The following is an 11277-nucleotide window of genomic DNA, read 5'->3' on the forward strand; positions in this document are numbered from 1 at the left end:
TTCGAAGATCTTATATTTGTGGACATAGAGGCTTCAAAACATCAAAAGCATCGTGCTCATTCTCGTGGTGAGTGATTTGGTGTCCTTAGGCTCTGAGATGTGCTTCACTCTTGAAAATGTAGGCCGTTCAATCTCTCCATCGCCACAGCGTAGGAAGAAGTCAAGGAGAGCTTCTACAGAGTCCCACTCAGAAGACGAACACATCTCAGACCCAAGCTATGGTGGCCGACAAGGTGCAAAGTCAAAGGGTAAAGAAGCAGTGAAGAAGGTCACCGACTCCGAGCGCGCAAAGTTTGCCACCAACAGAGATTATAGAACAGATGATCTACAACGTGGTTTTCAACACCTCCTTCAGTTTGTTCGCACTCGCTGCTACAAGCATCAGTCCGTGAAGGTCCTCGCAAAGACGGATGAACAGTGTGGCTCTATACGACTTGAAAGGGGTCAAGATCCGCCTGAAGGATACATGAAATGTGGCTGCAAAATTGAGTCGCATCTGCTGGATCTTCTGGCATTTAAGGTCTGCTTTTGATATCTCAACCTGAACGTGTTGCTCGTACTGAATAAATTGTACACTGGCAGGATCCTGCTCAGGACACCAGACCAGGTGCAAGTGGCACCAGCCTGACCCATGACCCGTTCGTCCATGGTGTCGTGAATCAGCGCCAGGCATACTTGCGGCTGCTGCAGGATGTCACCCATGTTGGACTGGATGACCTGCTCAGGCCCGAGCTGGGGCGTACATTTTCTATCGCTCATGAATGTCTTGGTTGGATGGCCATGGGTATGGAGCAAGGCGCTTTTCTGCCGTCGGAGAAGCAGGAGGCTTGCATGAGACTCAGCCAGAGACTTGATAACATTCAGCAGGATCTCAAGGAGGTCTGGAGAGATGCTGCACAACTATGGGAGGAGTGTAACCAGCAGCCGTCCATTGTATGGTACTAATCAGTAAATAGTCGTAATGCATGTTCAGACTGACCATGGTAAGTGCTTGTGCAATCTGATTGTGTAGGTTACTAGAGCAAGCCAGTAATGTATTTCAAAACACTTATTCCGGCCACGCAATCCCATCCCATGGGTTGGGTATTAATCACTCGTGCGGAATGCCGGTGCAATCTGCACGCTTATTCAACACTTCAACACGTGTCTGAATCAGGTCCTGTGACTTTGGTAGTTACAACTGTCACAGCAGTCACGAAGTGTCACACCACAATGCACCCTCATGGTGGCTGTCGGATAGCCGTTTAAGCTTAAACAACAGTGCAGGACGTCTTGATTTGGCTATATCCTGACACTGAGATAGAGAAATATCACACAACTCCAATTTCTGGTGCAAGAAGTGACAACCTTCCAGCCATGTGACAATGTGACATCTGTGACACCAACTGTGTGCCCTTCTTGGCCCATGTCTTTCCGGTGGGCAAGGACCCGTCAACTAATGGGGGCTTCAGCCCTCTGGAAGGTTTCATGAATGAAAAAGACTACAAATCATCTGTCTCTCCTATAGCTTCTAATTGGCACTGCTCTGACATCTACCTTCACAAATAGAGTTGTCGAGTTGTCGACTCCCTCCGCATCGCCGACGAATCGCTCTTCCCTATTCCTATCACGCTCGATGTCTCCCATGAAGATATCAAGAAGCTTTCGATTGCACCAGGTGCTCGGTTAGCTCTCCGCGACAGATGACGAAGCCAAAGCCCTTGCTATTCTTACTGGTGAGAATATTGTCCTCGAGATTATAGATTATCTCTATTACTAACAGGTCCCTAGTTGAGGATGTTTACCAGCCAGACAAGGTCAAAGAGGCCATCGTTGTAAGTCTGCTTCCTCTTGCGTTCAACCACGTAGGCTCTGGTGGCGCAAGATCGTCACCTTCCAGGACGCGCACCGCAAGCTGACCGTGCGCCCGCGCCAGTGCCAGGTGGATATGCTCATCCAAGAAGCCTGGCGACGTCGACCACTATGCGTGATGCATGCGTATAAGGATGAGCTGCAGATTGAGATGGTGCCGTTCCAGGCAGCACAGCGGGCAGCGTCTCGCTGCTCCTCGGCGAGACTTTGCAGCACGAGCTCCAAACTCGGGTTCATGAAGGAGGACAGCAGCAAGCACCTGCAGCGCATCGCATTTGTCGCGGTGGAGCTCGCGCGGGCGCAGCCATCATCTGATGCAAATATGTAACATATTAATTGTTCAATCTATACTAGCCAAATGACATGACAAATAACCGATTCAAATTGCACTACTAAAATTAAAGGGACTGCGCTGAATGCCTAACCAACTACGGTTGACTTTGTGTTCGGCGCGTGCGGCGGGTTACCCGTTCTGTTATATTACTGGACTCCAGGAGGTCGGCATTAGCTTGCACAAGGTGTCTATCAGCGCTCAGGCGCCGACGGATACTGGTTGGACGAAGCGAATCCTCCTTGCGCAAGTCTTGGATACGCGCAGGGGGGGCAGGTGTGCCTGATGCTGAAAGCACCACACGTACCTCTTCATCTGTAGCATCCTTCACTTCTTGTGGCATAGCTTCCTTCCGGCGAACCCAATCATGCTCCAGCTTATATTTCTTCCGGAGTTGCTTGCAAATCTCACGAATTCGGATGGCCATGGAGAGGTTCGGATCCATTGCTGCCACAGCAATCCTTGAAGAATGCAATCAGTAAATAGGATGGTGATGGAATAATATCAGCAGACGTACTGGGTCCTGCCATTGATTCGCACAGGGACAGCATTGCCACAGTATTCCAAGGGTCCGACAGCCACTGCGCCTGTATCCTTCTTCACGATGTTGAGAAACAGCTTTGCCTTCTTCTCAGAACCAGTGAATTCATAATAGATGACAGATGATCTATCATGATACCGTCAGTCAGTAAATACTCCAACCGTAATACTGGTACGCACGGTTTCTTCCCAGACATTACCACTGAGTTGTCTGGGAAAGGGTGTGCAACTGTCCAAACATCTTTCCGTAGGTGAAAAGCATGGATGGGACGTCGCTTGTAGCCTGAGGGTTTCTTTGAGCCTGCCTCCAAGGGCCCAGGCTCCCAGAAAAGAGTAGAGTATCCAACATCAGACGTGGCATCATAAGGGGTTAGGAATGTACGTTTGGATAGTAAGCCTAACGAAGATGATTCTGAGGACCTGCAACTGGATTGAGGATTTACTACTCACCACGTCGACGGAACATCACAGTCAGAGGGTCCACAACCAGTGACTTAGCACTACCTAGACGAGCCCACTCCTTCTCACCGAAGATCAGGGCACCAAGGTTGCACCTATCAAGGGTTAATGCCGGGCGGACAGCATTCGGCTCAAAGAAATCATAGAGTTTAGCTGTATCGCGCGACCAAGGTCTCAACTTTTTGGCGTAGTTATCAATCACATTCTGATATTTGAGCTGATCAGTAACATATAGGCTCTGCGATGGAAGAACGAGGCAACTAACATTATACCTATCCACGGAGTGGGCCTGACGTGGCGTACATTGTTTGAAAGCCTTAGCCCAAACAGTGAGCATATCCTTATATTTCAGTCGCTGGTTGACGGTGGGTGCGATCGTCAATGTGTCCTTGTCCATGCATGGTCTCAAGAGTTTTCTATTCCAGTAGTTAGCAAGCTCAGACAGCGAAATTCGAAACACAGTCCTTGGCAGATCACTGCACTGGTATGGGCAGAGTACCCGTCATGTTTGGCTGTATCCGTAACCCGCGGGTACCCGTGTAATCGTACCTGACCTGTTGACGTGTTTGGTTGCAGGTTCGATATGGGTACGTGTTGTGGCACCCGCGGGTGTACCGATGCATGAATAAGTGCAACGTGCACGTATGGGTACGTATGCAGGCATGGTCCTGTTTGCACCCCTGACCCAGCGGTACTCGAAAATGCGTTGTTTGCTGCACTTTCGAGACCGAAATCAGGTACCTGCCTACCCGCACATTTCTAAAGCGCTTCTTAAGAGAAAGTGAACAACTCACAGTAGCATGTTGCCATGGCGCACTGCATACGCAAATGAGTAGAATGCAGCGCAGAGCCGTGCTAGGCGTGAGGGACATCGGATGACTTCGCCCTCTGTCAGCCATGGTGAGAGACCTGCGCGGTGGTCAGCATTTATCATCTGCAGGACTAAGGCGTAAAGTAGAACCTACCAGCACGATCAAATATCTCAGATAAACTATAAACTCCAATTCCACATATACGCCATGGGGAGTCTCCTGTCCGCATTTGAATTATCATCAAACCCCGGCCAACACCCCTGCTGGCGATGCGGGGCTCATAATATTTTACAATGAGGACCAGAAAACCATTGAAGTCGTCATAGATATCTGGTGGAGGTGGTGGTGCTGCCAGCGCATCCTTTTTAGTCCGCCATATAGGCTAGGGACAGAATTTGATGTGAGTGATTCTCCTTCAGGCATATTATCATGAACAGAACTTGCCTGAAACATAAGGTCTGCACTCAGGAAAGCAAGGACGAAGTCCTTAAACTCAAAGCCAATGGCCACAAGAAACTTGCGGTCCTAGCGTTCATTTTCAATTTGTAAATGAAAGAGTACATGGTAAAAGTGAAACCAAATTGTACCTTCTTGGGTATTTGGAGGACTGCAGTCTCCCAGGTCGAGCGTGAATAGCATTGCACGGATGTATGCGTTAGTGGTGCCATCTGCTCCAAGATGTTCCAGAGACAAAGAAACTACTACATCACTCAGGAAAACGTACCGAGAGTACCAAGGGACCGAAGTCCAGAGTCACAGTATGCCCAGTGCTCGATACAGAATCTGGCCCCAGGCGAAGGGATGAAATAGGTGCTGCCCCTCTGCCCTTCCACATCGGCGGGAACAGAGGTGTTTGATTGTCCTTCTGACCCCTCATGCACTTGCAGGATGTGTCCAGCTTGTAAGCGTGGCCAGCTTGCACACGCACATTGCTCGACTTCAATTGTTCCTTATCCGTTGCATCTGCCCAAATATTTTGCACCGTCAGATCACACTTCCAAAATGCCCTGGTGTTTAGGACTTCTTCAATGAACTTGTCCATTGCCTTGACCTCGCGATACTCAGGCATAATAACAGAGCAATAGAAGATACAGGATACAGAGTCAGACACGTAGCCTCAAGCTCAGCAGGTGCAGACGCGACAGCGCGTCTGTGGCGCAGCTCAAGCCTGTGACAGTGACGGGTGTCACATTACTTGAAGGTACGATATTATCCCAAAAATTGATGAAGTGTGGTATTTCTCTATCTAGAAGTCCTTGCTTTGCCAAAAGGATATGTTTCTGACCCTTGTCTGACCTTACGTGGACATCCGACAGCCTCCAGGAAGGTCTCAAGGATTGTGACCGTCACCGTCATGTCACCATGACGTGACACAGCAGTCACTCTGACAACCGTCTGAATCTGAATGTGTCACCGGAATGTTGAGCTTGAGTGCAGTGATTCGTGAGTGTGTAGTGCCATTACTCCATCCTGTGGCCATGCAATACAGATATTCAGTTTGCCTGTTTATTCCAGACCACCTGGTATCTTCTCTGTGGTGAGTGGACTTTCCTGGGGTCATTTGCACCGGCATAACACATGTTCACAAGACCACTCTGATTGAATATGGATCCACAAATGTAGTTAGCTCATGCCGTCATGATAGTGGCATAAAACAGTCAGTCAGCAGTCATTTATTTCGATATTTTAATGTGTTAATATCTGCTAGACATGGTTCAGAATTCAGAATACCCGTCCGAAAGGGCTCATGAACCGCTGGCTGCTGTTCCGGTTTGTGGTGATAATGAACCACTTGATTCCCCCTCCATCTGCGGGTATGTAAAACTATCACAAAATATGTAACTTATGTGGTGTAATTTACAGAATGCATGTAAACCAGATCAGAGTACGTGTCCTATTTGCACCGCTATCAGTGGACATTTACAGCTACTGGCAGCTCAGTCTGCATGATCAAAAGTGATATGCACTTTGACTTGGTATTGCGCGACACCTCAACCTGCAGTATATCATGCAGGTGCAGGTATTCCAGTCTCTGATGTGTACGCTTTCTCTGGCTTGTTGCCTGATCTCTGCACCTCAGTTTCTCTGCCCCTGTTCCTTCGTCGATCTATTCTGTTTACTCCTCATCGAAACCTGCCAAATCTGTCAATTTACTGTTGCCTATCTTCTTCTCTATGATGCCTAAGCCTACACTTGCTATAACGTCAGCCTCAAAGCAACCAAGAAAGCGCAAACAAGGTGTCTCTGAGATACCGCCCTATACAGCTCTGGCAAGCATCAGTGAGAAGAAAGTGTCTGCCTGGTTCCGCGCTGCTAGTACCTCAGAGAACTACAAGCGGTATGTCAAGGAAGGGAAGGAGTGGGTGCAGAAATGGGCAGATGGAATGCAGGATGAGGGGGAAGGAACACCGCAGCAGACTGAGCGGGTAGGATTGGCTCAGGCGTTCGATGTGATAGGGGAGAACACCGCAAAGGCTCTGCATGCTTTTGTAATCTACAAGTGTTCCATACAGGAGAACAGCTATAAGACAGCTGAGGGAATACGATCTGCCTTCAAGCATTATTTCACATAGTGAGTGCTCCGAAAAGGGCCAGGATTACGACTGCTAACAGAAGTCCCAGCACACATAAGTGCCAGGGAGACTTCTGGAAGTGCAATGCTGCTACGGGCGAATGGGAGGGGAACCCAGTATTCAACCTAGCATATTCAGCTTACCACGAGTCTCTGAAGAAGGAGTACCAGCGCGGCAGTGACTCAAGCCACAGTTTACCGATGTTGCCGAAAGATATTGCAAGGATGTTTGCCTTTGCGGACAAGGCCGTGCTGCAACACCAGATTTCTAAGACGCTATGTTTATTCTGGAAGGCCTTCGTTTCAATCTCATTTACTCTATGGACCCGGTACTTGCTAGCACAATACGGTTTTTTTGTATTTCTGTGACTAACAGATGGTTTAACATAGATGTGATGAAAGTATTCATCTGCGACGCGGTGAAGTGGCCCTTGACCTTCGAGATCATAAGGATGCAACCCGTTTCACCGATTCACGCTGACATGGCGAAAGACTAACCAAGACAACCCAGAAAAAGGTCAGTCATGACACCGGAAGTCTGCTCTAATACTGACGCCCAATGCACTTACAGCAAATGACTATGATATCCCTTACTCGCCGGACTCGCCTGCCCCGGACTGCTACACCCACACGTCAAGTTGGATCAAACATCTGGAGGGAGAGATGCAGCGACCGCTCACAAGAGAGGACTTCATTTTCCCAGCAGTTGCTTCAACGGGAAAGCTCAAAATTGGGACGGCAGTATCCCGCTCCGAGATTGAAAAATTGCTAGACTTCTTTGTTGCAGGTGCCGGGCTTCTCCGCGAACGACCAGGGAAGTTCACTACTCATTGCTTTCGTCGCGGCGGTGCTCAGTGGTGCTTTATGTGGCGGCCGGATCGCAAATGGAGCCTGAAAGCTGTGAAATGGTGGGGCGGTTGGGCCCCATCCGAGAGTGTGGGTACCCGTATCAGTTATTGTCACTTCAAGTCACTGATCAGCCATGCAGGTTGGCACCCTGACACGTTATCTACTGGACGAAGTCTCCAAATATGAACATGGCTACGGGGATATGCTGATGCCTAGTCGCAGCTATGAGCGCCACGTTACTTTTATGGGTGTAGAGAAGGATGGTACCTCCGAGTCGACATCTGCAGCAAGATCTCTGGGCACCCTGGGCTCCACGTCTGCCGGTGCAGATCTCGAGACCCGTTTGGCAACTATTCAAGCCCAAAATGAAGCAAGCCTCAAGCTGCTTCTCTCGTATTTGGATTCCAGTGGCAGCAAGATACCTTACCAAAGGGAGGAGGTGAACTCACGCCCCCAGCCTGATCAGGGACATGTCACTGGCAAGCAAGGCGGCTTGTCACCGGGCGTGGCCTGTCCGGATGCATTAACATGTACGTCTGTTTCCTTCTTCCTTGTGTGTCACCCCACTAACTGTTCCATAGTACGCCGACGTCGAACATTTGATTTCAGTAGGTACACAACTACTACGAAATCTGTGCCCCCGACACCCACGTCCTCCCCAGCCCGGGCCACGGAAGATGCATTAAGTCGTGTTGCGCCATCTCTCGATCCGTCCAAGCTACGCGTGCCCGCGACTCACTCGCTGGCAGACTGTCTCGAGTACTGGGATCATGGTAAGCCGGAGTTGGGGCTTGTGCTTCCCCTGCGGGAGTGGCCGAAGCAGTTCAGGCCATCACAATACAGGAGCGAGGCTGTCAAGTGGGGTCGGATACAGAAGGTGGTGCACGAGTTCCGCACAATCTGCCACGGCGACAGGGAGCTTGTTAAGACTCAGCTAAGCGGACTTAGAAGTTCTTAACGAGAGTTGCTCAACGACGAAGCTAGAGTTCACGCGAGGTAAAACACCAGGTAATCTCGTAGATTCGCAGAATCCGAACAACTAGTGTACAACGAGTAGAGACGAGTCTTATATACCAAGCTACAATTACACTAGACTAGAAGAGGAAATCAGTACCGAAACCAATCAGTAATCGCCATACTTGTACATCAGTACTATACAAGGATAAGTCAAAGGAAATATGTTTTTCGGGGTTTTGCGATCCCTACATTCGCCCTCCTAAGTATACGACAGAATACTTACAATGAAAAGGAAAAAGCGAAATAACCAGCTAGATAGTAGTGTTAGAGGATGATGCAGCACCAGGGACTCCGCTAGCACCCATGGAACCACCCATAGCATCACCCGCCGCTGGGCCAACGATGTGGCCATCAGCAGCCGGTCCAGCACCTTGAACGGCAGCAGACGCGGCATTGAACATAGCGACATCCTCATCTCCCTGCATGTTCATGCCCTGGAACGGAGAGACCGGTGTCTCGGGAGGGCTACCCCAGTCTGTCAACTGGGCAGATGGACCGGAGCGGTTAGAAGGGCCGGCAACAGCATTAGCCCCACCGTAATACGAGCCCGATTGCAAGGAGCCACTCTCGAAAGAATGGAAGTCGTGTCCGGCCCCCGACGATGCAGACGTCGGCGTGGGCGCAGGAACCGGCATGGAAGTCGTCGCAGCAGCATAACCCGGTTGCATACCATTGGTGAAACCAACAGCTGCCAGTCCGGGACCTGGAGTAGGAGTAGTTGAACTCCCCGGCGCGCCCGGGTACTGGTATGGGTGAGTCCAACCTTCAATAAAAGCACGACGGGCATCAACATAAGCGGGACAAGAACAAGCGCGCAACTTCGCACCATGATGCATACCGCGTCCGCGGGACATGCCACGACCACGACCCCGGCGAAACGAGCGCAAACGCTCCGCCCGACGAGCCTGGAGCTCTGCTCGGAACTCATCTGCCACGAGAGAACCGAACGGACCCAGCAAAGCTGACTCGGATGGTGACAGTGAAGGTGTAGTCAATGGAGCCGTGGTGGTCGTGGTTGGCTCGGCGACGGTTGTGCGAACCGCGATGCCTCCGCCCTGGAAAAACTCGAGGGCGAGGAGGCGAAGGCTCTCGCCCCGGGCCGTCAGCCATCGGCCGTCGCCCGTGAGTTGGTGACGCCAAGTGCGGTATCCCGCTGGCGGGTCGGGAATTGCGGCGCCCGCGTCGAGCGCGCTGAGCGCCAGGTCGAAAGCCTCGATCGCCGCGACGAGCTCTGGGGTGTCGGGGAGGCGTACCGGCATGGTAGGGAGGAGGGGCTGTGTCACCGCGAACCTCAGTGGGCATGGATGATATGAGTGAGAAGTCTGGGGCTCATTATATACGCCAGGATGTATAGAAATGGAACCAGAAAATACCTGTGGGTCATCCTCAGGAGGCTTTCCTGTCCCGTTGGGCAATTGACCGATTTTGGATATGCCCATGGCTTCGAGATAAGCGTCGAGAGCCTCCAGGTGTCGGATAGCGGACAAGGGTTCCCAAGAGTCATCCCCAGATTTCCAGCGCACCTGAAACAAGGCAGAGGTGCCTTTCCCTTGGTGGCTTAGGATGCGATCCACAGCCCATTCCTTCGGTTCATCGCCTAGCCCAAGTAACTGAGACAACTGGCGGCCGGGAAACCGCCTGTCATCGTTCGGAACATGAATTCTAAGCTTGGATGCGTGAAAAGCATCATGGATCCCGCGTTTCTTCAGGTCCGGCGACAGGTCAAGGCGAAAGCTCGAGCCAGGCTCAAGGACCTTCGTAATCTTGAATGGTCCAATGTACTTCGCAGCAAGCTTGCGCGCGCGACCCTTAGGCAAGCGCAGGTCCTTAGTTGACAGATAAACCCAGTCTCCTACAGCGAATGGAGCTGGTCGACGATGTCGATTGGCATCTCGTGTTTGCTTGATACGCTGATAAGCCTCAGGATCGTCTGACCCCCGAAAACGCGGATTCAGCACATCATACAAGTGCCCCGGAGCTTATTCGACACAGCGCTCGCACGCCTCTAGGCTTCTATGGGCTCTAAAAGACTTTTTCTATTTAGCTCCGGACTTCCCAACATCCTCGAGGCGTACTCGGACCCATTCAGCGATTTATCTCCGCGCACCGAAGCTCCGGAGTTACTTAACCAATGCGACTTCTAGCTGCGTTAGATCCGGGACCTGCGGACACTTCTATCGAGGGGCGTCTTCCTCATGCCCACCCTCCAGCACTCACTCCCCCTCGTTTCCGTCAAGATACCGAAGGTGCGGACGCATACGAGTCACCATAAGGTCAGCATCAGTCAGCAAACGGCCGGAGGTAATTAACACGTGACCGGCGTGTCGCACGGAGTGATGGGACCGCTTGGGTCAGGTGGTGAAGCGTCGAGGCGACCTATAGGGGCTGGAAAGAGCAAGTGGGAGCGCAAGAGAGTCGTATGGTATATGGTATAGCGGAGGAAAGTGCTGAGCAATCCTGTGGGTAGCGGCGTTTATTTGTTATTTATCTCCGAACGGTCGCAAAGCCATTCCTGTAGTATAAATTGTACAAAGTAGCATACAGAAAAATAAGTTTCGACTTCACCATCTCAGAGAATTAGCGTTACGATCTCAGCGACCCGAGAAGTTCGAAAAGCGTCGAACTTAGCGAATTATAACCGATCCTAGCTTTGCCAATAGGCCTGACTCGTCGAGTGAATTATCTCCGCCATCGATTCATTTAGCTCCGGCGTCAAGGTTTTTGTTTTATTTTTCTAGGTCTTCCTACGGACTACCCTACGGCGTCTTACTCCTCCTTTCCCCCTCGAACTATTAAATACCCTTCAGTTGTCTCGGACCGCCTTCACCCATATCACGGGGTTTAGG

At 50.9% G+C, this 11277-nt stretch overlaps 5 protein-coding genes across 5 annotated transcripts; 1 reads left to right on the top strand and 4 right to left on the bottom strand.

The window, feature by feature from the left end:
- Nucleotides 1-405: 405 nt before the first annotated feature.
- On the bottom strand, nucleotides 406-665 carry GLOTRDRAFT_98052 (uncharacterized protein; the record flags this gene model as incomplete). Its single annotated transcript, XM_007863234.1, has 2 exons — nucleotides 581-665; nucleotides 406-518 (listed from the first exon to the last, which is right to left on the bottom strand). Coding segments are annotated over exons 1-2 (181 nt in total), but the record flags the coding sequence as incomplete, so codon positions are not given.
- Nucleotides 666-2383: 1718 nt separating this feature from the next.
- On the bottom strand, nucleotides 2384-5062 carry GLOTRDRAFT_90440 (uncharacterized protein; the record flags this gene model as incomplete). The annotated part of the gene is made up of 11 exons (XM_007863235.1): nucleotides 2384-2434; nucleotides 2490-2643; nucleotides 2700-2849; nucleotides 2903-3119; nucleotides 3173-3334; nucleotides 3485-3597; nucleotides 3976-4090; nucleotides 4147-4375; nucleotides 4429-4518; nucleotides 4581-4661; nucleotides 4718-5062. The coding sequence occupies 11 exons, from the start codon at nucleotides 5060-5062 to the stop codon at nucleotides 2384-2386; spliced, it is 1707 nt and encodes a 568-aa protein (XP_007861426.1).
- Nucleotides 5063-7249: 2187 nt separating this feature from the next.
- On the top strand, nucleotides 7250-7504 carry GLOTRDRAFT_21356 (uncharacterized protein; the record flags this gene model as incomplete). The annotated part of the gene is made up of 1 exon (XM_007861939.1): nucleotides 7250-7504. A coding segment is annotated over one exon (255 nt), but the record flags the coding sequence as incomplete, so codon positions are not given.
- Nucleotides 7505-8682: 1178 nt separating this feature from the next.
- Nucleotides 8683-9690, bottom strand: GLOTRDRAFT_124935 (uncharacterized protein; the record flags this gene model as incomplete). The annotated part of the gene is made up of 2 exons (XM_007863236.1): nucleotides 8683-9194; nucleotides 9270-9690. The coding sequence occupies 2 exons, from the start codon at nucleotides 9688-9690 to the stop codon at nucleotides 8683-8685; spliced, it is 933 nt and encodes a 310-aa protein (XP_007861427.1).
- A 243-nt stretch (nucleotides 9691-9933) lies between these two features.
- Nucleotides 9934-10170, bottom strand: GLOTRDRAFT_8049 (uncharacterized protein; the record flags this gene model as incomplete). The annotated part of the gene is made up of 1 exon (XM_007861913.1): nucleotides 9934-10170. A coding segment is annotated over one exon (237 nt), but the record flags the coding sequence as incomplete, so codon positions are not given.
- Nucleotides 10171-11277: the final 1107 nt, after the last annotated feature.

The sequence above is a fragment of the Gloeophyllum trabeum genome (assembly GCF_000344685.1).
Source record: "Gloeophyllum trabeum ATCC 11539 unplaced genomic scaffold GLOTRscaffold_00001, whole genome shotgun sequence".
Classification (NCBI taxonomy): domain Eukaryota; kingdom Fungi; phylum Basidiomycota; class Agaricomycetes; order Gloeophyllales; family Gloeophyllaceae; genus Gloeophyllum; species Gloeophyllum trabeum.